This window comes from Pygocentrus nattereri, chromosome 5 (genome assembly GCF_015220715.1).
Source record: "Pygocentrus nattereri isolate fPygNat1 chromosome 5, fPygNat1.pri, whole genome shotgun sequence".
Taxonomy (NCBI): domain Eukaryota; kingdom Metazoa; phylum Chordata; class Actinopteri; order Characiformes; family Serrasalmidae; genus Pygocentrus; species Pygocentrus nattereri.
In genome coordinates, this window is record NC_051215.1 from 46,480,040 (window position 1) to 46,507,757 (window position 27,718).

Consider the following 27,718-nt stretch of genomic DNA (forward strand, 5'->3'; position numbering starts at 1 on the left):
GGTTGTTGTTGTGCAGTCTTGCTCACAGTTTCGTGGGAAGGAAAAACACCTTTTACATTTTTGGCATCCAAAAAAAAAAGGGCAGACACAAAGTGATGAAAACATGGAAAATCTAATGTTAATGTAACAATTATGTAACAACTATGCAATTAATTAGGTATTGTGTAACTACATGTGTATAAATGTATAGCAACATAATAACAATAATAATAATAATAATAACTCCTATTATTCGAAATAACCAGAAGAGGCTTGTATGTGGGCCCATACTTAATTTCTTCAATCTTATAACTATATAACTTGTAGTTTCACAGGACACTGTAAATCCCAAGTGTAAAGCAATTCCAGCAATTGCTGTTTATGGTCATAAAACACAGACATAAAAACAGTTTTTCTGATTTCAGTTAGCTATGATGTGTTTTTTATCAGTTTAGATGAAAGTCAGGATTGGATGCAATTTACATGTATACACTAAACCAATGAGCCAAAACTTCATAACCACACACCCTGCATGCCACCAAAACAGCCCCACCCCACCAAAGCATGGACTCTGCGAAACCTCTGAAGGTGCCCTGTGGTGTCTGGCACCAAGACATTAGCAGGACCTTCTTCCATCTCTCCAAGGTCCAGTTTCAATGCTCATGTGCCTTTGTGGCTTCAGCTATGGACAGAAGTTAGCATGGACACTCTGACCAGTCTGTGGCTATACAGCCCCAAATGCAGCAGGGTGTGACGCACTGTGTGTTGTGACACACTCCTCCTGCAACCATCATTAAACATTCCTGTAACTTGTTTCCTCAATGTTCCTTGTGTGCCCAACATCCTTTTGCCGTTCTGTGGTTTGTCCCTGCTCAGTCCACTGTCACTACAAACTAACCACTGCTGATCGGAAGCTATAATTACATTTAAGGGTTAATTAGACTGACACAGTGACCCTCCTCAATTCATTTTTATGCAATTATATATATACACATATATATAAAACCCCAAATTCCAATGAAGTTGGGACGTTGTGTAAAACATAAATAAAAACAGAATACGATAATCTGCAAATCCTTTTCAACCTATATTCAATTGAATACACTACAAAGACAAGATATTTAATGTTCAAATGGATAAACTGTGTTTTTTGCAAATATTCACTCATTTTGAATTTGATGCCTGCAACATGTTCCAAAGAAGTTGGGACAGGGGCGTGTTCACCACTGTGTTACATCACCTTTCCTTTTAACACTCAATAAGTGTTTGGGAACTGAGGACACTAATTGTTGAAGCTTTGTAGGTGGAATTCTTTCCCATTCTTGCTTGATGTACAACTTCAGCTGCTCAGCAGTCCGGGGTCTCCGCTGTCGTATTTTGAGTTTCATAATGTGCCACACATTTTCAATGGGAGACCGGTCTGGACTGCAGGCAGGCCAGTCTAGTACCCGCACTCTTTTACTATGAAGCCACGCTGTTGTAACACGTGCAGAATGTGGCTTGGCATCGTCTTGCTGAAATAAGCAGGACGTCCCTGAAAAAGACGTTGCTTGGATGGCAGCAGATGTTGCTCCAAAACCTGTATGTACCTTTCAGCATTAATGGGGCCTTCACAGATGTGCAAGTTACCCCTGCCATGGGCACTAACAGCCCCCCACACCATCAGAGATGCCGGCTTTTGAACTTTGTGCTGATAACAATCCGGACAGTCCTTTTCCTCTTTGGCCCGGAGGACACGACGTCCATGATTTCCAAAAACAGTTTGAAATGTGAACTCGTCAGACCTCAGGACACTTTTCCACTCTGCGTCAGTCCATCTCAGATGAGCTCGGGCCCAGAGAAGCCGGCGGCGTTTCTGGATGGTGTTGATATTTGGCTTTCACTTTGCATGGCAGAGTTTTAACTTGTGCTTGTAGATGGAGCGACGAACTGTATACATATATATATACTTAACCCTAAACCTGCATGTTCTACAAGCTTTTAACTAATGTACTTACTAACGTATGTGAGTTAAGATTATAACCGCTCAATGTTAAGGCCAGGGGTCGAAAGGTTAAGGTCCACAGTGTAGTCTCTGAGTATTTTTTTCAGATTCTATGATTCACATTTTATTTACAATCTTGTAAAATAACTTCAAGATTTGGATGAACCCTAAATCTATACTCCAAATCATCCATAGTCCTGGATAATCAATTATGCAAAACTTGGCCACTCTAGCAGGACACATACGCCTGGCCTTACCCATGTGAGATACGTACTGGAGCGCACAGATGTCTTCTCTATCCTGTTTATGGCATTATGTTTTTCGAAATAAGGAAAAAATAACACAGCTCAACCTAATCTGAGGGGCTAAGCTTTGCTCATCCAGGCCATTATAATCAGCTTCTCTTTTATACCAACAATTTGTAGACAGGATCTATGAGACTATGTGCTCTATTAGGAGTTACTGGTCATTACCAGGATGATATATGGGCAAATTATGGCTTTGCTAATGAAATGGATTCTTTCATTTCCTCTAAATTACATTAATGAGAGAGGAACGCCATTTGGATGAATAATGTGTCCTGAAAATGGCACCTTTTGTTATCCATTTCTCTTGCATCATCTCTCTGTCTCCTGTGGGCTTCTCATTAACATAACAGGCCTCATTTTATTACAAAGCCAAATACAATAAATATCAATGATGTGTCGCACAAGTAAACGTTCCTCATCTGTAGAAGAATGAACAGAGGAACAGGAATATTAAATTTGTTGGATCTTTTCAAATGAGTAAATCAGATAACACTAAATAATGAAATACATTGGTAGTTAATAAGTAGGGAAATATATTTTCGTTGCATAAGGGATATGACAGGCATCTCATCAGGATGGAAATCAAATTTGCCTTCAGACGTTACACCCCCGGAGACAAGACAACACTTGATGAGCTATAACTGCTGTGCCTAATGGGTCGACCCAGTGGGCCCATCAGGCTGGGGCTTGTGTGATGCTGCTGGTGGACAGGTTACTGTTGAGGCAGCAACACACACAAAGCAGTTCAGGACTAACCTGACTCCAACAATAAACTTTGATGTAAACAAATGGCACATAAATTCAACCATGGCAAAAAAAAAAAAAAAAAAATTAATGAATTAATTAAAAAAAAAAAAACACTTTGCTTTCTGCCTGCAGCTACAATAAATACATCAAAACAGTAAAAAAACACACAATAAAATAAAACAAGCACATTTGGAATCCCTCTCCAGAGAAAACAAACGCAAAAGACAGTGTTTTATACAAAACTATATCTCATTAGTCTACAGCTGCTTTACGTGCAATACATCAGAGCACTCCTGCTTACAAGACCGCAGAATGTAAACAGGTCCGCTGAGGTCTCATTAACATTAAATGACACGACACTGAGAAAGAGTAAATATATAGACTTTAATAGTAACACAGCCTTAGTTGTTACCTCACAAGCTCACTAACTCACACAGCTGTGGAGAAATTACGCAATAACATTTGTTTGTTTGTTTATTCAAAGCTGGCACTCGGAGCCGTTTTTAAGCGTTTACACGCCGTCCTTGCAGATCAGTCTGTAAATCAGGGACGCCGCTGAGCTACTGCACCGTGTCGCAGTAAACACCGCTTTCTGTTTGTTGTATAATATAGCGAACCCATTTCTAACGGCAGAGAAATGGACAACGACGTCTCTTCTCCGCCGAGCCGACCGACCGGAGCTGCACTGAGAAACACACAGCCCGGAACCTTCGGACGGTTCATGTCTGTAGCACCCAGAGACATTTTGCAGTAACTCTTTCCTCTGTGTGGCGCCGCTTGTTTGCAGCTGAAGAGGCTGACCGCGCTGCTGGAAACAGAAAAGACTGGAAGGAGGTAAAATGGCGCTGCGGCTTCACAGACGAGCCGAGGGTTTAAACGTGTATTTCAGAGTGCGGCTCCGTTAAGGGAACAGTCAGCTTTGGGCTGCTAAGCTTAGCCGCAGCGTTAAGTCCGGCATGGCGCTCCGCTCCGTCCGCTCGCTGCTCCGCTCGCTATGGGTTTATTACTGAGGCTCTTTAAAACGAGGTCAGTTCATAACTTTAAACACTGGCGGAGGCTAGTTAGTTACCTGAGAGAGAGAGAGAGACACAGAGAGAGACAGAAAGTGAGGGAGAGACACAGAGAGAGAGGGAGAGAGACACAAAGAGAGACAGAAAGTGAGGGAGAGACACAGAGAGAGAGGGAGAGAGACACAGAGACAGAAAGTGAGGGAGAGAGAGAGGTAGAGAGACAGAAAGTGAGGGAGAGACACAGAGAGAGAGAGGGAGAGACAGAAAGTGAGGGAGAGAGAGGTAGAGAGACAGAGAGACAGAAAGTGAGGGAGAGAGACACAGAGAGAGGGAGAGAGACACAGAGAGAGGGAGAGAGACACAAAGAGAGGATGAGAGACACAAAGAGAGGATGAGAGACAGAGAGAGAGGGGGAGAGACAGAAAGAGAGGGAGAGAGACACAGAGTGAGAGAGACACAGAGAGAGAGGGAGAGAGACACAAAGAGAGGATGAGAGACACAAAGAGAGGATGAGAGACACAGAGAGAGAGGGAGAGAGACAGAAAGAGAGTGAGAGAGACACAGAGAGAGAGGGAGAGAGACGCAGATAGAGAGAGGGGCGCTGACTGACCAACCCTGTCTGCCTTAACGTGGTCTGTTTCAGTATCTCTATTAAAACGTTTTGCGTTGCTGCCCTACAAAATTTAAAAGGTGGTGCTTAAATGGTTCTTGGGTGTCGAGCTCGTACCAATATAAGAGCCATTTTTGGCGCTTAGTTATATAGAAATATAATGTAAGAATTTGTTTGGATGTTTTGGGGGAAAATATTCTCTTAAAAGTCCTGCGAATTGAATATTGCACGCTTTTAACATGATGAATCACTCGGCGCTAACTGTACACAGGCTGCCTCTCTCTGTCTGGATGAACTCAGGAATCAAACTTATGTTCTTAAGTGAACATAAACAACTGTCTCTGATGGGACGGTGACTAAGGGGAGAGCAACATCTCGATTTATTCCAGAAAACAATGAATACTGTTGAATCTTAACAGGTTAAGTCTGGTATTCAGGTAGTATCAGTGTATCCTCAGATTTCTGTTCTCACTAGGGGCTAAAATCTTGGGGGGGGGGGGGGGGTTGGGCTGTTACATCTTTGGGTTTGGGGGTGGGGGGTACTAGGCTGTTACATCTTTATCTTCATCTGTGCTGTTACAGTCTTGGCATCTGACTGACAAGCGTCCAGTTTAAGAGTGTGTGGTGATACCCAGGAGTCTCATCATTGTTGCTCATTATCCTCAGTAGTGGCTTAGTGCAGCATAATCCAGCTCTTTGCGGTGGAAAGCTCCAGATGTGTTTAAATACTAGGTGCTGAGCACAGTTTGCACAAGAACACATGGTGCTTTTAAATTACACTGTAAAAAATGGATGAGAGTGGTAAAAGGTCATCGCAGGTGATGGTCAGACACCTCTCTGTCATAAGCTGTGCTAAAAATATGTTGCTTAAAAGTTGCTTTTAGTTTAAATCATGCAAATGTTTACATCAGCATCACATGAATGAAATGCTATATGAGCATACTTTCTATATTGTTTGCTGTCCAATGAAAAACAAGCATCTCCAAAACGTTCACAGGAGAAGGCAAAAACATCTTAACTGTTTTATTACATGTAGATTTGGAGTAATGGAAAGTCTGTTCACCAAGAAATTTTCAGACAGTGTAAAGGGGCAGCTGCTGAGCTCAGATGATGTAGAAAAGTAAAAATGGACTGTGGCCATAAGTTGGGACTCATTATAATTATTCTTACATAATTCAAGTTGATGTAACATGTTTCGTCTGTACGGACTAATGGGCACCTTTGATTCTTCTGAATTTAACAACTTTTTACACGACAGTATTGTGTTGTAGTGCTTTTTAGATGTAGTGGTATTGATGAGTAACCAAAATGTGTTTTTAAAAAGGCAATTCAAAATACAGAAATCTGTCTAAATAGTAAGTTAAATTTTTTGCACAGAATTATACATTTAGATGGAATCTAAATCCAGGCCAGCACTACAGGAGGGTGTGGGTGTGTTTGCACCTGCACCACTGTGGTTGGAAGATGGACTACACACTGTTCTTTGTTTCTGATGATGCTGATATGCTAATACTTGAGCTTGCTCTGTCAGAAAGGCAGATAATAATAGTAACAGTAAAAATAATATTAATTCTTTATTTTTTAAAGTGAACCCAAAATAAAAAAAGATGGCTTGTACAAAGACCTTGACTGAGAGAGGTTCTTTGTAAATTTATTCCTATTAGTAGTAGTAGTAGTCGTAATGGTTATAATAATAAAACTACTAATAATTCTTCTTCTTATGAATGTTGCTGTTCGTATTATTAGCTAAGCTCTGTCAGGGTGCTTCCCTTGTAATTATAATAAAATAAGACTTTTTTGATACGAGTTATATGGAGAATCGTTTGTGCGGTTATGTGACGCTTTAAGGAGTTATTGTCCTGTTTCATGGCTGGAAAGCAGCTTTGTGCCAAGCAGTGTGAAGGTTATGAAGTTTTATTATAGTAAGTATCTATCATTTGTAGACATTTAAAGTTCTCCAGGTCATTTTTTTGCTTTCAACTCCAAAGCACTTTTTGCCTCACTTCTCATTTCTCGGGCCATTTCTTCCATTTTCGCTGCCTTCAAGTTATTCGTCTTTTTCAGCTTAGATGTTGTCATCCTGAGAAATTGATTGAATGTCCTTCGAGAAACTTTAAGAATCACTGTCAGTCTTCAGACACCTCATTTATCATCTGTGAGTCTTTTATTCTTTATTTTATCATATTGTGGAGCAGACTTTGAACTGGTCTGCCTTACATTTTAAGGCATATACACAAACATAGATTTAAAAATTATTATTATTATTATTGTGGTTTATTATTTTTATTATTATTTGCAAAAGATAAGCAATGCAGAGGTGCTTCCCTTTTAATTTCAAAGTAATAAAGGAACGAGATCTTACTTTTACTTTAAGATCCTTTAAGACATGCATTCCATGAAGTGTTTGAAGCAGACAGATGATTGTCATGATCCATTTAATTTAGTGCTATATGATCTAATACCCCCCCCCCCTTTTTTTTTTCTCATCCACAGCTTTAACCCACATCTGTAGCTGAAGATGACTGACCGCTACAACATCCACAGCCAGCTGGAGCATCTGCAGTCTAAGTACATTGGCACAGGCCATGCAGACACCACCAAGTGGGAATGGCTGGTGAATCAACACAGAGACTCGTACTGCTCCTACATGGGTCATTTTGACCTCCTTAATTATTTCTCCATCGCTGAGAACGAGAGCAAAGCTCGTGTGCGTTTCAACTTAATGGAGAAGATGCTGCAGCCCTGTGGTCCACCTGCGGACAAACCTGAGGATGCCTAGCGTGCAGCTGCAGCCCACTGAGTGGACTCTGGTTTTCTCTGCTACATGTCAAAATAAATTCAAGTGTGTACAGTGGAGAGCAGAGGATTTAAAAAATTTTGACCAATTATTGTAATGATTTCTCTTTTTTGAGCCGTTTTACTTTTTGTACGTGACCCTCGACTATGTCTGAACAAAATAAAGCTAGAAACTACGGGTTAGTCATATTTTCCCCCCCTCATCACTTACTCATACTGACGAAAATGGTTCTTTTCTGATGGGAGAGTAGAAATGGGGACTGAAATGAAAATGGCATTGCGTTTCATTGCATTTCTATGCTTATGTTGACTAAAACAGTCTAGTTCTATGTCTACAAGAGCATAAAATGCAGTCGTGTGTATGGAATAATTAATAGTGTGTAGCTGACGTCACCCACGTCCATGTTTTCTTACGCTGATGATTACATGATGCTTTGAGTGGCTTACAGACAGAACTTAAGCATAAACAGACAAATGTTAAATACAGATCACCCTAATGCAGTAAAAGTGGGAGAATCAATACAAATAATCTTTACTGTTGGGATACTTTGATGCTTGTGTGTCGATCTATAAGCAGAAACCTCAATCTGCATGAGAGACTTTACACAGCCTGTAAGTTAGTCTTGCACAGTCTATTCTAGTGAGCGCAGAGTATATCTGGTTACAGATAAATGTGTTAAAGGTGCATTGTGTAAGATTTAATGGCATCTAGCAGTGAGGCTGCAGATTGCAACCAAGTGAACAACCCTCCATCCTCACCCGCCCCTTTCCAAGTGTGTATCAGTACGTAACATTTTCACTTCTTTGATGACGAGGGTTCCCCCTCTCTTCCTTTTTCAAGTGCTGAATATAAAAGTATGATCCTTTGTCAAAATGTGAGGTCCCAAACTTCTCACAACACAGAATGGTTAGCCAGCACCGGCAGCAAGCAAAATTTATTTATATAGCGCTTTTTACAACAGGTGTTGTCACAAAGCAGCTTTACAAAACAATCAGTATTACAGAGAGAAGAGAAAAGGAGAGAAAATCCGGGTCCGAGCCCCCATGAGCGTCGCCAGCGGCGACGGTGGCAAGGAAAAACTCCCTAAAAGAGGAAGAAACCTTGAGAGGAACCAAGACTCAGAAGGGGAACCCATCCTCCTCTGGTCGACATCGGATAGCGAACATTATTAGTATGAAGTTTTATAGTAAAGTGGGAAAAGAGAAGATCTGAGGGTGAGGACTGCACAGCGCTGTACAGCAAGAAGTTCAGTGGTGGTCAAACCGGTCCAGAAGTCAACCGCTGATTTCTGCACCTTCCAACTGGTGCTGCAGCGCCACTAAATTCAAGCAGCCAATTCAGCATATAAACACAAAGGCGCTCTCTAGAACCAGCGTTTGGTTTTTCTGTTCTGGGCTACAATAGAAACATGTCGGCCTCTGCTGGAAGAGCACGTGCTGCCTATGTGGCTATGATGTGTTCATTCTAAGCTAACTAAAACACAGCAGTTCTTCCTGTGTACTGCATTTATACAGGTTTTTGTATACTGTATTACATTTCAGCTAATATATCCCCCTAAATCTTACACATGGCACCTCTAAAGAGCGTGCTAGCAGCGACTGGTGATTTTCACTTGACAGTTTGTCATCTGGCTGCATTTTAGGGGCACGCGTTTCTCTTAACAACTGGGTTTGACTGATGACAACATTCATATGTAGTTGAAAGCACTGCACTTTCTTCAGAGGTTTAAAGTCATAACATTGCTGTTCTTGCCACACTTTACACTCAGCTTTACTTGGCTGTACTGACAGTCTCAACCTGCCATGTTGCCTCCAGAAACATTTGTTGGTCCATACTAAGCTAACTGCTAGCTACAGCAGTAATGGATGACACTTCTCCATCCAGATATTTTGGCCATTATCTCAAAATACAGTGGATATAACTTGATACTGCACAGAAGCTTTTTACTAGTTTTTTTCACAATAACTCATATGGCTGATTACCGGTGTGAAAGCCAGTCTCACATTCCTGTCCTGATTTCACTCGTCAACTTGCCACTGATTTTTTCTCAGTCGTGTGGTATATTTGTGGCATTTGTTTGGAAGTATATTTGAGTTTGTAAAAAGTCAAGTCACATACATATCTGCCTGTGCCTATCAGAGAGATTGACGGCTGTGATATGCATGATTCATTCTATAACACTGCAAAATCGTGACCCGAAACCAAGGGAGGTAGGATGAGGGCAGATATGTAAATACTGAAGAAGAGTGAGAGCAGCTCTACATCAGATTCCCAGAAAGCTTTTCAGTTGGCAGCTGAGTCAAACAAACTGGAATTAGAAATGAACAGAATACAATTTCGCAAACAGGACTAGCTGTGAAAAGCTTTAAAGGCTGACGAGCAAAACAACATTGTAGGTTAATCTGGCAAAGGGTGAAAAAGATGAGCTGGACCTGATTTTGTGACTGGTTTATGGCTCTGTGATGCAAAAAGCTCCTACATTTTTTGGCAGAAGGTATTGGCGAATCAGGGGTGCTGTATTGGGAGAGAGAGGTTGCTTAGGATAATTGCTGAGGGTTTTGACTGAGAAGGGCCCTAAAAATTGATAACAAGGTAATTTTTTGAAATATTACATTTGCAGTCATCATTACAATCATCAGTAATAGAATATTTTATCACAATATAGGCTAATTTATAAAATTAACCATTTCTTTTTCTTTTCTTGTTCTTGGCAAGAAGTAAACACCCAAAGAGCCTCTGTATTGCTGAGCCACCAACTTTACAAGAAATGGTTCAGTCCTGCCCCCAAAGCAACTCCATAGCAACGCTCCCAAAGAACCAGTCCTGTCTCTCCATCTCCATACCTCTCCCAAAGAACCAGTCCTGTCTCTCCATCTCCATACCTTTCCCAAAGAACCAGTCCTGTCTCTCCATCTCCATACCTTTCCCAAAGAACCAGTCCTGTCTCTCCATCTCCATACCTCTCCCAAAGAACCAGTCCTGTATCTCCATCTCCATACCCCTCCCAAAGAACCAGTCCTGTCTCTCCATCTCCATACCCCTCCCAAAGAACCATTCCTGTCTCTCCATCTCCATACCTCTCCCAAAGAACCAGTCCTGTCTCTCCATCTCCATACCTCTCCCAAAGAACCAGTCCTGTCTCTCCATCTCCATACCTTTCCCAAAGAACCAGTCCTGTCTCTCCATCTCCATACCTCTCCCAAAGAACCAGTCCTGTATCTCCATCTCCATACCCCTTCCAAAGAACCAGTCCTGTCTCTCCATCTCCATACCCCTCCCAAAGAACCATTCCTGTCTCTCCATCTCCATACCTCTCCCAAAAAACCAGTCCTGTCTCTCCATCTCCATACCCCTCCCAAAGAACCAGCCCTGTCTCCCAATCCCCATACCCCTCCCAAAGAACCAGCCCTGTCTCCCAATCCCCATACCTCTCCCAAAGAACCATTCCTGTCTCTCCATCTCCATACCTCTCCCAAAGAACCATTCCTGTCTCCCAATCCCCATACCTCTCCCAAAGAACCAGTCCTGTCTCTCCATCTCCATACCCCTCCCAAAGAACCATTCCTGTCTCTCCATCTCCATACCTCTCCCAAAGAACCAGTCCTGTCTCTCCATCTCCATATCCCTCCCAAAGAACCAGCCCTGTCTCCCAATCCCCATACCCCTCCCAAAGAACCAGCCCTGTCTCCCAATCCCCATACCTCTCCCAAAGAACCAGTCCTGTCTCTCCATCTCCATACCCCTCCCAAAGAACCATTCCTGTCTCTCCATCCCCATACCTCTCCCAAAGAACCAGTCCTGTCTCTCCATCTCCATACCCCTCCCAAAGAACCATTCCTGTCTCTCCATCTCCATACCTCTCCCAAAGAACCAGTCCTGTCTCTCCATCTCCATATCCCTCCCAAAGAACCAGCCCTGTCTCCCAATCCCCATACCGCTCCCAAAGAACCAGCCCTGTCTCCCAATCCCCATACCTCTCCCAAAGAACCATTCCTGTCTCTCCATCTCCATACCTCTCCCAAAGAACCAGTCCTGTCTCTCCATCTCCATACCCCTCCCAAAGAACCAGCCCTGTCTCCCAATCCCCATACCCCTCCCAAAGAACCAGCCCTGTCTCCCAATCCCCATACCTCTCCCAAAGAACCAGTCCTGTCTCTCCATCTCCATACCCCTCCCAAAGAACCAGCCCTGTCTCCCAATCCCCATACCTCTCCCAAAGAACCAGTCCTGTCTCCCAATCCCCATACCCCTCCCAAAGAACCAGTCCTGTCTCTCCATCTCCATACCTCTCCCAAAGAACCTGCCCTGTCTCCCAATCCCCATACCCCTCCCAATGAAACAACCCTGTTTCCCCACCCCTGTACTGGCTTATCTCAGTCATGCCTTACTCTCAACTGAAGAAGGAGCTGAACAGCATTGTATTGAATAACATATTAGTGGGCAGGGGGTCTGTGACTGTAAAAGATGGCCATTAGTACATTTCTTATAGAGGGTATCAGTCCTGCAATTTAACAAATAATTCCACTGTATGCAGAATGTTGCATGCATGTTTGCACCTGGTCTGTAATGGCTGGTTTGGTGGAGCCCATATCTTTTCATGGGGCCCAAAACACCTGCTGGCATTATCAAAGCAAATTTAATACCATGTCTGGGTCTTCTTTGCTTTACGTTTTTTCTTTATTTTGCAGAACTGTTGTATAAAAGCAATAGGACATTAGAATTGGTGTGTTTTTGGGAATAACATCACGGTTGATGATCTACTGTACCCCGCCTTCGAGATAACATACTCCGTCTGTTGTTCTATTGCTTAAGTTATGTACTATGTCATGTATTGTTGTAACACATTATAGCACAGTAGCTACTGAAATCTCTACAGTAGAAATATCTAGCTCCAGCAAAAACCAGCTTTTTGCTCTAAAAAACGTGTGTCCACAGCTATGTTGTGTGGGTGTATGTGTGTGGGTGGTTGCGGGCAGCCTGATGGGGTAAATCCTCACCAGCTGTCCCCACAGTTTGAGTCACGGTGGCGGTAGCGTGATTTGTGCTGTGTCAGACACAGCAAAGTGCTGCCAGCATTTCTGCTTTTCTCCATGTTCACACTCACGCTGGGCAAGACATTTTGTTTTCGTGGCCTGTGCGGATTGCAGTATTCTCAGCTCGCAGGTCCAAATGAGTGAGCTTTTCTATAGCAGACAGACTGCTACTCTCCACAGCCTCCTTATGCCTCTTACTAATACTAATAATTAAACTGAGTGCAATAACCAGTGCCATCTCTTTGCTCACTGCAAAACTGCATTAGCTCACTCTCAAAGATTTTTTTTATTCTATCACAGCCCCGGACTCACTCCCTGGCTGACAGCTCAAAACAGCTGTGGGAGACACTGTAATGACTCCAGCTTTAATGTAGCTTCAGCTTCAGTAGCAGTAACCCTGGTGTGATGCATTTTAGGACGCAGCGAGCAACAGTAGTTCGTTTAGTCAGCCGTAAACGCCTTTACACTTCTTCACCTCATGAAGTAGCGTGTGGCATGATCATTTGGTTTTTGTGGAAAAAAAATACATTTCAAATTTTCAGTTAATAAACAAAGAACGCAGCCTTTATTGCTAAAGCATATCTTGTTTTTCATATCCTTCTGCATGGTCTAATGATCTTTATGATCAATTACTTTATACCATAACCAATTGCTTGAAGTTTTCCATTAATCCATTCGTTGAACTTTAAAGTGACTCATTCTTGTAGCTCCATTCCAAAGCCATTTGATAATTGAAGTGTAATTAGATGAACATTTCATAAACAATTACTCACATGGTTTTATAACCTGAAAGCATTACCCTAAGTGTTTTTCTTAAATGAGATTAGCCATAGTCTCCCTGCTGGGGAAATGCACTGGTCAGCAACTATGAAAAAAGGCAGGGCTCTTCAAAAGCACATTACACTTTAATACCTTTCTGCAGCGCTCTGATTTACTGCCTACCATTACAGTCATTTGTTCTCTTTTGCACAGCATGCAGGTTGAATATCATTTGCAGGAGTGAAAAGGTTAGCAGCTTAAGCTTAAAAGTTACCTGAGGAAAGTTATGTGAAGACACTAAAGGAATGGTTTAAAGGTAAGCTTCCTGCTACAATTCATCTACAGAGCTTACAGTCACTAATATACAGTGCAGTCGAAAAGTAACTGGACGGTGACAATTTCTGCTGGATTGATTCTGGATTCCTAGCCGAAGCTCAACTACAGAATCTGAGAATGTTAAACCAATGAAGAAACAATTTAGTGGTCCACTGTCCAGTTAGGTTCATTGTGCTGGAATAAAGGTGTACAAAAGGCCTCTCAGTCCTCTATGATTCATCCAGTATATAATTAAATACTCTTGATTTGAAGCATCATTGATTCCTTTCAAATACAATGTGCTCCTTTACTGCCCTGTAGCAGCTCCACAGCAGTAAAATAAAGCTCTGCTGATCATTCTAACACAGTTTTAACAATAAATGGTCTTAAACGCTGGCATTAATGTATAACTGCTAATTAACTCTGAAGGTTGGTGCACAGACTGCTGGTCACCATAGCAATGCAGACAACAGTCTTGCTTAGCTAGTAGCTAATGAAATGGCAAATGGAAAATTTTAAGATGAATGCTATAATTTGAAGACGAACTGACTTATTTGCATCTATAAGCACTCCTGTAAGGTTTCCTGATACGTTTAATCTGCAACAAGAAACTGTCAAACACTAAAAAGTGACTTGAAGTCACTCATTCACCAGATTCTTGTTTGAATTTTCTCACTACACCTTCAATGGTGCAGCAGTTACATTCTGGCGCCTCAGGGACCATTTACGGTGGAACGGGAAAATTCCAACAAGAAGCTACCAAGAAGCTGATTTCAGCCTCAAAAAAAAAAAAAATACATATATATATATATATATATATTTTACATTTTATAAGAAACTATTCAACTTTTGTGAGAAGTTTCCTGCTAGAGATGTGAGAAAAGTGGCTATCACTAGGCTCAAAGTAAGTCTGCGTTTTAGTTTATATTACATTTAAATTTACAGCATTTAGCAGACGCTCTTATCCAGAGTGACTTACAAAAAGTGCTGTCAATCTAGAGAAAGTATCTTTGCTAGTTACCAATAGCTTAGAGAAAAAGACGGTCCTGAGCTCAGATACTGCTAGAGACAAAAAGTCACTGTAGATACCAAGAGAAAAAGGAACAGAGGTGAACACAGAACTCTGTGCCATTCAATGCAATACAATACAATAAACTACAATACACAGTGCAGTACAATAAAAATAAGTGCAGCTTATAATTCAGAGCTCATTTAAGTGCTGTGTGAAGAGATGAGTCTTCAGTCTATGTTTGAAGACAGCAAGAGACCCTGCTGTTCGGACAGCCAGTGGGAGTTCATTCCACCACCTGGGTGCCAGTACAGAGAACATTCTCGACGCTTGTCTTCCGTGCACCTTGAAGGATGGCAGGTCAAGCCGAGCTGTACTCGAAGCTCAAAGGGCTCATGGTTCAGTTCGAGACTTCACCATTGCCATCAAGTAGGTAGGGGCTGGTCCATTTTTGGCTTTGTAGGCAGCATTAGGGTTTAAATCTGATGCGTGCGGCCACAGGGAGCCAGTGAAGGGAGCGCAGCAGTGGGGTGACGTGGCTGAACTTGGGCAGATTGAAGATGAGTCGTGCTGCCGCGTTCTGGATGAGTTGCAGTGGCTTGATGGTCTGCATGGGAAGACCAGCCAAGAGAGAGTTGCAGTAGTCAAGCCTTGAGATGACCAGAGACTGCACTAGCACCTGGGTGGCCTCGCGGGTGAGGAAGGGTCGGATCCTTCGGATGTTGTACAGGAGAAACCTGCATGACCGAGTCAGGTTCGCGATGTGAGTCGAGAACAATAACTGGCCATCCAGAGTCACACCAAGACTTCTTGCCTCTACAGATGGAACAATCAGGGAGTTCTCGAATGAGAAGGTGAGATCATGATGAGGACCTGTAGTTGCAGGGATGAATATCAGCTCAGTCTTGCTGGGATTGAGCTTCAGGTGGTGAGCTGCCATCCATGTAGAGATGTGGAAACCTGTGTGTCAGAGGGAGAGAAAGAAAACACTACATTATTACATTTTTTATTTTTATTACATATTCCATTTTTTCAGCCTATACTAGTACATTAACACATACTGAGACATATTTACAGCCATGATGGTAAAACAAACATAAAATGTTGTGGCTCCCGAGGTGGTTTGATTTTGTTGAAAGGACAAAGTGGTTCTTCTTAACATTTGGGTTGCCAACCCTTGCCTTTAACCATTTAAGTAATCAAAATCATTTGACTATAAATTATTTCCTGAACTATGAACTATGAGTATGAACAAATGTACTAAACTAATGTGATCAAATTAACTACATTAATTTTGTTGATCTTAAAATGACTATTGAACTTGTGATAATTGTAGTGCATTCTTAAAAAAGAGGATTCTTCAGTGGTTTTACATAGAACCAAGAACACTTGGTGAACTTTTACATGCTTGAAGGGTTTTTACATGGTGAAATTGTTCTTCAGATTGATGCAGAATGTGCTGTATATATTTCTTTATAACACCAAGCTTGACATCATAACGAGCAGAACACATTTTGGTGCTATATAGAACCATTTTTTAAAAAGTGCTATATAGCACCATACACAATGAATTCTCCATCAGTCTGAATGGTGTTCATGGTCATATATAGAACCATTATCTTTATTATACCATATAGAGCCACTGTCTTTGTCTTTATTGAAGAACAATCTTTTTTAAGACTGTAACTCAATACAGTTGACTAATTATGAGTTATGAGAGTAACGTCAATTCACTGCCTTCTTCCATTAAATCTTTCAGCAAAAATTAAGCTATAGCTATAATAACTCCACCCAGAAACATATCTAAAAATAACATCTTAATCAATTTAACTTAAAACTACTCAGGGCCATTTTTGCCATATGCTGACCGTTTAGCCTAGACTGTAAAAGCAGTGTCCAGTCACCACAAAACCACACTCATCATGTGGAAACACTGTGGATGATTTATCAATATATAATGAACAAGCCCACAACCACAGAGGAGGTAGGTTGGGGAGATTGACAATACACAGATGGTTGGTTGGTTAAAGAAGGTGGAAGACACACCCAATATGCAAATATATGGTGTCAAGAGCCAATGGGAATGATCAGTTTTGCATTGACCCAACTCTTGAAGTAAACCTGAGAAGTCTTAAGAAATTAAACTGAACTGTGTTTAGTTGATTAAACTAAAAGATCCCACTTAAATGTGCAATGTTATCAAAAACGTTTGGAGAAAAACAGAAGCCCAAAACAGATCATATCAGACAAATTCACTGATACAGAATATAATAAACAGTTATTATCTCAACAAAAATTTTTCAACTTAAGTGACTCCACATTTCTATATTCTTTGATTAAGTGCAGTTAGGTTTTACAGCATGGGGGCGGGGGGGGGGGGGGGGGGGTGACTGTTGTAATTTTTAATTAATACTTTTTAATCTAGGTATAATCTAATACTTTTTAAGCTAGGTATTCATATGTGGTTTGTGTTGTGAGTTTTAAAATTGAACTTAATATAGTTTTTATTTGGAAATTATAGACTCTGGAAAAGTACAGTTTTTCACTTCAACTGTGTTTTCACGTAAGGTGTAATGGTTGCATATTAACACAAAGTTTTGATATAACAGGTTTCATAATAAGCCACAACTAGTCTAACTTTTAATATATCAGGCTAATTACATACTAAGGCTTATTATTCAGTAACTACAGGAACATCAAAGTAAACTGGTTGAGCTATTCTTAGGCCACAGAAGTGTGTAATAAACCTTTGGGGGCAAAATCAGGCCCTGGACCAGTTAAGGGGTTAAATTGTGACCCACTTTACCTAGTATATTGTCGCTGTCCAAAAAAAAACTGTATCTTCAAAATATTAAAGGAGAAGTTAAACACGTTCTTTACTTTTAATGCAAGTCAATATAAAAAGACTTTATTCCATGTAATTTTGGAGGATTTCTGTTTATCTGTTTATCATGAATTGTTCACACAGTCACAGCTGCTGTGTTCAAATAATGTTAAAAAAAGAGATATTGGAAAAATTGAGATTTTTTTTAATAGGAATGAAAATGGGACAGAACCCATTTTTGTCAAAAATAAGTAAAGAAAGAAATAAAAGAAACCGGAACTTGACAATACATTCAGTACTGTGGAAAAGTTTTAAGCATGCAAGAAAATTAGATTTAAGAAGAGTTAAGAAGAGAATCTGGTCAGTAGGTATTTATTTGCTGTAAAAAGACACTAACATTACAATAAATACATGCAACATAATAAGTGTTCATTTTATGCATACCAATGTTTTTGTTTAACCATTCAGCCCAATATTAATTATAGCTGTCATCCAATACCTGGAGCTGATAATTCCTTTGTTAAGTTAAATTATTATGTGCACTTGTGATGAAATAAATCAATGCGATGACTTGGAGTGTCAAGGAGAAATCTCAAGCTGAATTTTGTTCTTCAGACATGTCAACTATTTTTTTTAATAACAAGAATGTCTTGTTACTTTTTACTGTATTTTTTCTCATTTATTCTAATGATATATGTGTTTGACATGATGTGTTTAGGTGCCTAAAACTTTTGCACAGTACTCTGTGCTTGACAATAACCACAGCATACTAGACAATTAAAATAAAGTAATACATATTATCTGGAAAACATTGATCGTATCCCATTAACAAACCACAAACACACTAGTATTGACGATGTAAGTTAATCACTCCTGAATGTCCACTGCTGAGGACACTGTTCAGTTCAGTTATCCCTCAACCTCAGAAAAGCTTAACACTAAGATTAACAACTGGTCATCGCATTGATTTATCAGTCTACTCAGGCTTTAGCAGAGCTCAGTAACACTGAGATTAATAACTGATCACATTGATTTATCAGTCTACTCAGGCTTTAGCAGAGCTCAGTAACACTGAGATTAACAACCGATCACATTGATTTATCAGTCTACTCAGGCTTTAGCAGAGCTCAGTAACGCTGAGATTAACAACTGATCACATTGATTTATCAGTCTACTCAGACTTTAGCAGAGCTCAGTAACGCTGAGATTAATAACTGATCACATTGATTTATCAGTCTACTCAGACTTTAGCAGAGCTCAGTAACACTGAGATTAATAACTGATTACATTGATTTATCAGTCTACTCAGGCTTTAGCAGAGCTCAGTAAGGCTGAGATTAATAACTGATCACATTGATTTATCAGTCTACTCAGACTTTAGCAGAGCTCAGTAACGCTGAGATTAATAACTGATCACATTGATTTATCAGTCTACTCAGACTTTAGCAGAGCTCAGTAACACTGAGATTAATAACTGATCACATTGATTTATCAGTCTACTCAGGCTTTAGCAGAGCTCAGTAACACAGATTAATAACTGATCACATTGATTTATCAGTCTACTCAGGCTTTAGCAGAGCTCAGTAACGCTGAGATTAATAACCGATCACATTGATTTATCAGTCTACTCAGGCTTTAGCAGAGCTCAGTAACACTGAGATTAATAACTGATCACATTGATTTATCAGTCTACTCAGGCTTTAGCAGAGCTCAGTAACACTGAGATTAATAACTGATCATCACATTGATTTATCAGTCTACTCAGGCTTTAGCAGAGCTCAGTAACACTGAGATTAATAACTGATCACACTGATTTATCAGTCTACTCAGGCTTTAGCAGAGCTCAGTAAAAATGAAACCACAGAGCGCAGCCGTTCATTGGGCTGGTGGCGACTGTGCAAACCTGACTGAGCCACGGACAGCTGGACCAAGTGGTTTGACTTTTTACGAGGTGGAAGTTGCTTCTCATCCTGCAGTTTCTCGTTCTAATTGTCCTGTTCCTCCTTAAATGGTGCCTGAGGCTCCAAATTTTACTGCTGCGCCATTTAAGGTGGAACGGGAGAATTCGAATGAGAAGCAGGAGAAAGAGGAGCTGACTTCATTTTCAGGAAACCAGTGATTTATAAATGTAAGTCCATGTGAAGTCCATTCATCTCCAAATGATCGATTCGTTTCATTCCCTTCTTCAGTTACATCTACCCAGTGATCTAGTATAAGCTTCTTCACTTTCCAGTATGTGAGTTCACTGCAAAATATTAATATGATTAATCCATCAATGCTAGAAAAAAAATGCTGTTTCCTTCCATTCTGTGTACAATTCATTCTATTTGGCTATAAACTAAACCCAGCAGTCTATTAGTGCAGATGACTCCTGGGCTGATTGCTCGGATTGGCTATTGGAGACACTGTAATGACTTCAGCTTTAATGTGCTTCAGCTGCAGTAACCCTGGTGACGTGCAATTTAAGACACAGTGAGCAACAGCGGTTCCTTTAATAAAAAAAGAGCGTTATTGCCCTCTACTCTATATTTCACTCTCTTTATATTTTAAAAATGCCCAGTAATCTGTTAGCACAGACACTGCACTCCACAGTTCAGCAGCGCAGACTCAGCTACAGTAAGAATTACAGCTGAAGGGAATGACTATAAAGCTAGTAGGGGTTATTATAGAGTATGAGGAAGTTCATTAGGAGGTTAAGGACACACAATATAGTTCAAGTGAAGCAAGTTTGATTTAGCGGTGGTTTATGCATTTATGGTGACTATAAAGTGTAATGGCCAGGCCCGGATCAACAAATTAAAGAACTTTTGGGGGCAAATTTATTGGTAGATCGCAGCAGGTTACGTATGGGAAATGCAGCACCACAATGGCAGCATAATAGCCACGATGTTGGACACATCACTGCTACAAACATTAGGATCATCTTATTTTTTTATCATTAGAAAGATCTTAATTTTAGGTGCAACTTGCTAAAACATCACCTTTATCTATCAAATTTAATCGAAGACCAGATACCTCTGTGTTTAAATGTGCTCAGAAACTCTAATCTTTGTACTTCTTCTCATGATTGCATGTCTTGTGCATTGGATTAATTCATTTCTTTCCTTTTTTTGGAAGAATGTTTTGAAATGTTCTGATCAAGCTGCAAAGTCTGGGGCTTGTTGTATAATCAGTTTATCAGTTTATTTAAGTGGTTCTAGAAACAAACCTCTTGAATTAAATGTTTCTGTTAAGTATGCAAACATTTTCTTTGCTCCCAACTCACCTGATCCAACGAATCTGTTAAATAGCAAGTTGGTGTTTTAGAGCAGGTAAACACAAAAATGTGTAAGGCAAGAAGGAATCCAGGATCAGGGTTCGGAGCCTGTTGCGTAAATCAAAGTGATTTATTCATCATTTATTTGTTGTCATCCAGAATGCACTGTGTCGGCCTGCCTTGGCTGCATATAAACAGCAAGTTGCCAAAGTATATTTTCCAACCTCACTGCGCTACGACATGATATGCGGTTATAGTCTGTTGCTGCTGTAGTACCATATACAGGTAAAAACAAAACAAGAGCAACACATAAGTCACAACACAAGCTAACATAAACCCGACAATCAACGCAGCACTTCCTTTTAAAGCATGCGTCCGCACTTCATTTACCAAACAAGATTTACCCAGTGATGAGGACGAAATTTTAATTGGGCCGACGAAGCAACACATATGACGAAAACAGCAGCAGCAACCAACTGAAGAACTGAAACCATCAAGCATCCTAAGATAAAATGCTGCAACAAACATGGAAAAAGTTGATGGGCCATTCGTATCTTACCTTTGAGGTAGGCAGTTTGCAGAAAATGATATAGCATTTTTATTCAGCTCACTCTGACATTCTTGTGTGATTGGGTATCCTCTACTTTGTCAGAGTATCAAGTCTTGCCTTTACAGGTCCCCCAGGTACATCTTTGGTACATCTGGAGCTTCACATTAAAAACACTTGTATAGGAATGCAAACTTGCTTCTGGAAAGAACCAAAAGCTTGACCAAGGTAATGGCAGATCGTGGAACAGTGGCTAACCTGTGATTAGAGAAAATTAAGCACACATTCAGGAAAAACTCTGGGATGGGGTCCAGGACTAATAATTACCCTTCATCTGATGATGAACAATAATAGCACTATTATATATTATATTAGTTTGTATGCAGGCATTTTTTTTTTTGCCCTTTGCATTACACACTTTCTGCTGTCTCTATCAGCGAAGGCTTTGTGCCCATCAGTTGTTTGAAGACCAGCTGATTAACAAGTTGAAGTAGTTGTGCTCCTAATGGAAGGAAAAGCTGTAACTACCCTGGCCTTTTGTAAATAAGACTGGACTCCCTGTTTTACGTCTAGCAATGATGGACAAACATGATGTGACTTCGCGTCCGGTAGCCACACATTAACTCACAGTACTTGTAATACTTAAGCATTGGTGGTACACAGTCTGCCTTTTTTGCTACAAACAAGCAATTAGTAATGAGCCCATTTATTTTGCGTTGCTATTCTAAATGGTAAATAATGCGAGGCAGGTACGTGCATGTGCCCTGTGTTTGAATGCTTCTGCTACAAGCTGCCCCAAAATATCACAGTGTGAGTCATTGTGCTAAATAGCCAGTTACCTCGGACCTTCAGTGTAACACTTCATTTGATTTATCTTATTTAAGTAGGCAACTGATTTTCCATTTAATAAAAAAAATTAAAGTAAATGTTTAGTAGTTTATGTTGCTGTATATTGGTTCAAGTTCACCCTCACAATACGAGTGAATAAATATCTTCAATTGGCCAATTTGGCTGTAGAGAAATCAGAACTGGTTTCCGCAGTAATCATTAAAAGATTGATGCACCTCCATTAAGTATATTTACAAGGCAGTACCGTTACCTAGAGCAGAAATTTTAATAGAAAACTTCAATTTCTACTCAAGTACTTAAGTCTATTAAGGAGATCGTACTCAGATTAGATTCATGCCAAATTTTAATGTGAGTGGAAAAATCTGAATTTGCTTTAAATCCGTATCACACTGTCTGAAATTGAATTCTGGAGTGATGTTGATTTTTAAGGTTTGTAAGAAAGCAACACAAAATGAACGTTACAGTTGTACACCTGAAATTCTAGTTTCTAAGAAGCACACACACACACACACACACACACACACACACACACACACACACACACACACACACATCTTCTAAGCTGCTTATCCTTCTGGGTTGAAGGTGTGAGGAGTTGGAGCCCTTCCCAGCAGTCATTGGATGGAATGCAGGATACACCCCAGACAGGTCACCAGTCCTTCTAAGAAGTATTTAGATTTAATATTAATCCATATTTTCAATGAACTTTCAAAATAACATTTGGGCGTCTTGCAGGTAAAAACACTGAATCTCTTGTGCACCAGATAATAACTTTTTTTCACAGGAATGGTGTGGAACAGCCAGTAAAGTGACGTGTAAAGCAGCAGATGCAAGATGTAAAACCAATGCTGAACCGTAAAATTCAGTTTCAGATTTCTTACTGCTCCCCTACAAATCTTAAAATTTCAGTTGAGAACTCAATGAGAATTTCAGATGCAATGATTCAGATTTTGAACTGCAAGTTTGACTTTGACTCCATAAGTATCTACTTCCACTCAAATAGCAGTTTTTCCACCCTTGACTAATATGCAGAAATCAGCACTTAAAAGAAAGTATCTGGACAACTTCCTTTGGCCTCATGCAACATCATATCTGAACACACCGGAAGCCTTAACATATCACCGTCATACATTTCACATCTACTACCATCATATAATGCTTACTTTCTAAATATTCCATTAAGAAAATCCAGCCAAGTGGACCGAACAGTGTGCTGATTCTGTAATGTGTACAGCAGCAGATCAACCCTCCCTTAAAGACAAACACCATCTGCATTCAAAGCATGAGGACCTGAATAAAAGTGGATGGTGCCATTAAGGCCACTCCCTGGGCTCTCCTGCTTTTATAAGCCTTCTTGTTGGTTTTACAGCATGCTTCCCAGAGGAGCTGGACTCTGGATGTTCGGATGCATCGCTTTCCTCTCCAGTGGCCAGGCAGCTTTCACATACACAGTGCATTTCCAGTGTTTGGATTGCCAGCACTTTATCACCATTAAGCTCGCAGTGGAGGAGGAGGTGGAGGTAATGGTGGACAGAGATAACTGGCAGACAAATACAGTGGGCCATCTGGCAATTAAAGCGACTCAGTGTCTATAAACGCCTAAACGTTAAAAAGCTTGGATAATGATGAGAGAGGCAAGGATATCCTGAGGTTTAGGGTTGTTTTTTTTTTTTATGAAGAGAACAGACAGTTCACAAGGTAAATTATTCAGCTGCCTAAAAACCCTGATAAAGATTGAATTACTGCTTATACACTTCTGCGCTTGATACACTCATCCTAGAACAGCACAAACTAAGCACACCACTACTGTCTTGGTGTGCTGAGAATGATCCACCAGCCAAATCAGTTGTGGTCCTGTTTTTTCCCCACTGATGAATGGGGCGTGTGTCTGATCAATTGTGCCGCATCAGATGAGCCACAATCAGTAACTGTAAACTTACAAAGCGCTTATACAGGCAAACAACTACTTCAGACAATCAGTTCCACAGGTGATTGCACCTTCGACAAAGATGGGTAAGAAAAAGGTCAGACAAAAAGTCTGGTTATTTTAATCAGTCACACACTTGCAATGTGAGAGAAAGATGATGTTTACTTGGAGTAAATTTAAGCTGAGAATCAAAAGGCCTTGAAATGCAACAATGTAAATGTAACAAAAGCATGTTCCCATTAATATTGGTCCAACTGTAGGTCCTCCATGCTGACCTTCATAAATCAGACAATGACTACAAAAATAGCTGCACACCTGAAAGTGCCCATATCCAATATTAGGGAAATAAGATGTTTAAAACAACCGGAGCCGTTGTTGAGCACTGCTTTGTCTGATCCACTCATACCTGCACAACACACACTAACACACCACAACCATGTCAGTGTGACTGCAGTGCTGAAAATGATCCACCAACCAAATAATGCCTGACCATTGAAGAACAGAGTAAAAGGTGGCCAGGCAATTATGCAGAGAAACGATGGAGTCTGTAAATGTAGAAATGCACCTATATGGAAAGTGGAGCTGATAAACTAATGAAGTGTATATATACTTATTAATTACTATTATTTTTACATATATTCTATCATTATATAATACTAATAAAAATAATAATGTATTTACAGTGCAGTATTGCAACAGAAAAGAGTGAAGAAGAGTGAAGAAGTGTTACTTGAGTATATAAAATGCCTGTTTTTGATAAATCGGTCTAAAGTAGTATTAAGCCTGATGTGGGAAAGCACGTGTAGCACCACTTGATCTAAAACAACACAGTAAATCAGTGGACTAGTATATATTGGCATTACTTTCGCAGTAATAATTTCTTGAGCAAAACTTTACTTGGTTTATATATTTTTTAAATGTTTCTACATTAAACACTCCTTAAGCAGTTATACAGCACACTAAACACACTACAGTTCTTTGTTGAAGGTTATTGTAATTATTATTAAGCATAAGTCATTTATTGAAAATGTTTGTTTTACTATATTTAACGTTGTTGCAGTTTTAGAAATGCAATAGCCACTAAAGGTTTCCTGTGATTTTAGCAATTCATGTGATTTTAGGAGGTTTAGGCTCATTTCACATACAATTCACATGTAACATGCAACATCTAATGGCTTACTGCATTTTAGACGCTACCTTTAATGCCGACAGACTATTTGGAAGTGGTTCTGACTAGATGAGTGAAAAAGATGAGAGAAAAATAAAGCATTTTCTCCTCAAACGCTCAAGGTGGGTTTGGCATAAAAAGGACGATTATTCAGAAAAGAAGCCCATCATCACTTTAAATACGGTGGAGGGTCTGTGATGTTTGGGGGCTCGTTAGGAAACATGGTATCGTGGACTACATGAAGTACGAGGAGATTTTAAATGAAAATGTAGGTGCCTCTGCGAAAACTGGGTCTTGGTTGCATCTTCCAGCAGGACAGTGATCCAAAGCATGACTCCAAATCCACACAATCGAGCTTTAGGCAGCTCCCTGACCTAAACCCTGGAATCCTGGAAACCTGAGGGGTGGGTCCAACAGAGAAGAACTAGAGTCCTCTCAGATTCCTTCCTTTGTATTTACCAATCTTATCAAGCATCACAAGATGAAAACTTCTGTTGGCAAAGGGAGGTGGGAGCGAATGCAATGGCAGCACGTGTTGGTATATTCTGTTCATGACAAATTCAAAGGGTGCTCACAGGCTAGACCAAACTTTACACTAAATTTGAATTAAAATTCAATTAGTTTGTGTGAAAACATTTTTATGCACTTTTTCTTCTATTTACCAAGGGCACCAATAATTGTGGAGCTGACTATACACCCAAGCCCATTTAGTCTGAAAAGAAACCTTTTCAAACCACATTAAAGCAAACAGTCCGTTCACAGCATAGTGGATGTATTCACATGTATTATATGCACATTCTGTACAACAACTGATTAAAAATAATTTAAACATTTTCCAGGATACGCGTTTACAATGATAAAATAATACTCTCAGCATCTGATAAAACATACGCATGTCTGGCAACATCATCTGACATTAGATAGTTTGATCCCACAGCATATGACAATGCACTGTAATAACGCTATATTTATACAGACAAGCTATGTTTAAAATGGATTTGTTGCTTTCTTGATGATCCAAATCCATTTTTTACCTGATTTGTTTCACGTGTTCTGAGAGCACACCAAAGTGGTCCAGATCATAAGTGAAAGGATGAGGTTTCATTTGTTGAGACAACATGCAAAAATCAACCTGCTTAAGCGAATATCACACTTGCCTACCTTTGTTTAATCCTGGTTTGTAGTATGTTCGAATGTTTCTGTTCACAAAGGAAAAAAGTTTTTTTTTTTTTGTTTTTTTTTTTTCTTTTTGGTGTCCAGTTCTGTCGCTTGCTGCCTGTAGTATTTAGCCCTAGCTCAGTCCAACTGAAGGTCAAATCAATGGAGACTCTAAAACCAAAAGACAGTGATAATATTAAAGTAAATAGTATGAAAAGCTACAGGATTTTACATAAAACTGCTAATTGAATGTACTAGTTTTCCCTTCACTTTTGTGGATGCTACCAGTCTGGATAGAGAATACTACCGATAATAAACAGTTCTAATGGTTTAAATGTCCTTTTCAACTTGGTTTAAAGTAATGGTAAGAATTGAGTGAGTATGATTTTTAAAATGCTTTTCACATGCATGAATATTCAGAGCTACTATGGGACTCCACACTATAATACTGCTTTAAAAACAGTTACAAATACAAAACAAATATCCTCAACACACTGCCGGTTTGGATACGCAGCAATGGCTCACCAAGGAGAAGTCATTGTTTGTCCCTTATATTGTATGCTTGAGGCATAATGCGAATCTTCCTCGATGGCCATGGTAAATTGCAAAAAAATGTACAAGTCTTGTCCTTAGTGTGTGCAAAAAATAACAAAAAAAAAAAAGAAAAATCCCAGGACAGACCAAGGCACCTGTCTGCGTTCACATTTGTTCATGTCCAGCAGTCTCTCTCTTTGTGTCTCTGCAGTTCAGCTGTGCTCCAGTCCCCTGGGCAGTTGACGGCGATGGCTAGAGACAGGCCAGCCGGAGCACTGCCAGTGCCAGAGGACAGCCGATGTGCAACAGGAGCCCAACTGTTGGCCCCAGCAGGAAGCATGATGAAGGGACAGGAAGAGAGAGCCCGGCACGGGCAGCAGTCCAGAAAGCTCACGATGGAGACCGCCTCAGGGCCGATGGAACCTGCCGAGGCACATAAGGAGCAGGCTCTATTTTAGCACCATTCTCAGCGGGAAACTGGGAAAACAGACCTAGCTAAAATTTATGGGAAAACAAGGGGGACGCTAACAAGCTCCCCTTATTGGCATCTACCTGTTATTAAAAACAAAAGTAGATATTCTATGAAATACAAATCATTCTATGAAATATTAATCATACTGAGGGAGAAAATTCTCAATATATGTTTTTCCCTTATGCTATCTACTTAAGGGTGTTAACCATGTTTACTGTGGACTTCTGTTGTAGAAAAGTAATACTTGTCTGGCCTTTGTGGGGTGGAGGGTGAAGGGTGACCACACTCTAACCTTGTCAACTCACTCCTTTGTTTGTACTAAGATGACCCTTTGTCTCATAACCTGAAGGTGATAATCACCCCCCCTTATCTCTACCCCCCCCCCCCATCTCATTTCATATTCTCCTTCTACAACCCCTCCTGATCCCTCCT

The 27,718-nt window shown here is 40.3% G+C and overlaps 2 protein-coding genes across 9 annotated transcripts in view; one reads left to right on the top strand and one right to left on the bottom strand.

Annotated features, from left to right (window-relative positions):
* Positions 1-3,534: 3,534 nt before the first annotated feature.
* On the top strand, positions 3,535-7,621 carry sf3b5 (splicing factor 3b, subunit 5). 3 transcript variants are annotated; one of them, XM_017710408.2, is made up of 2 exons: positions 3,535-3,852; positions 7,132-7,621. In XM_017710408.2, exon 2 carries the CDS (start codon positions 7,157-7,159, stop codon positions 7,415-7,417), a length of 261 nt encoding a protein of 86 aa, XP_017565897.1. In that variant the 5' UTR covers positions 3,535-3,852; positions 7,132-7,156; the 3' UTR covers positions 7,418-7,621. The 3 variants fall into 3 exon arrangements, with proteins under 3 accessions (XP_017565897.1, XP_017565898.1, XP_017565899.1); XM_017710409.2 differs by lacking the exon at positions 3,535-3,852 and adding an exon at positions 3,871-4,044; XM_017710410.1 differs by lacking the exon at positions 3,535-3,852 and adding an exon at positions 6,703-6,793.
* An 18,256-nt stretch (positions 7,622-25,877) lies between these two features.
* The window catches only part of phactr2 (phosphatase and actin regulator 2), a 68,077-nt gene continuing 66,236 nt past the window's right edge, over positions 25,878-27,718 (bottom strand). For 5 of the 6 annotated variants that reach the window (XM_017710139.2, XM_017710135.2, XM_017710138.2 and 2 more), the window contains one exon: positions 25,878-27,237. In XM_017710139.2, the coding sequence (XP_017565628.1) occupies positions 27,222-27,237 (16 nt within the window). In that variant the 3' untranslated portion in view covers positions 25,878-27,221. The remainder of the gene's footprint in view (positions 27,238-27,718) is intronic. The other variant, XR_001858394.2, reaches the window with a different exon arrangement.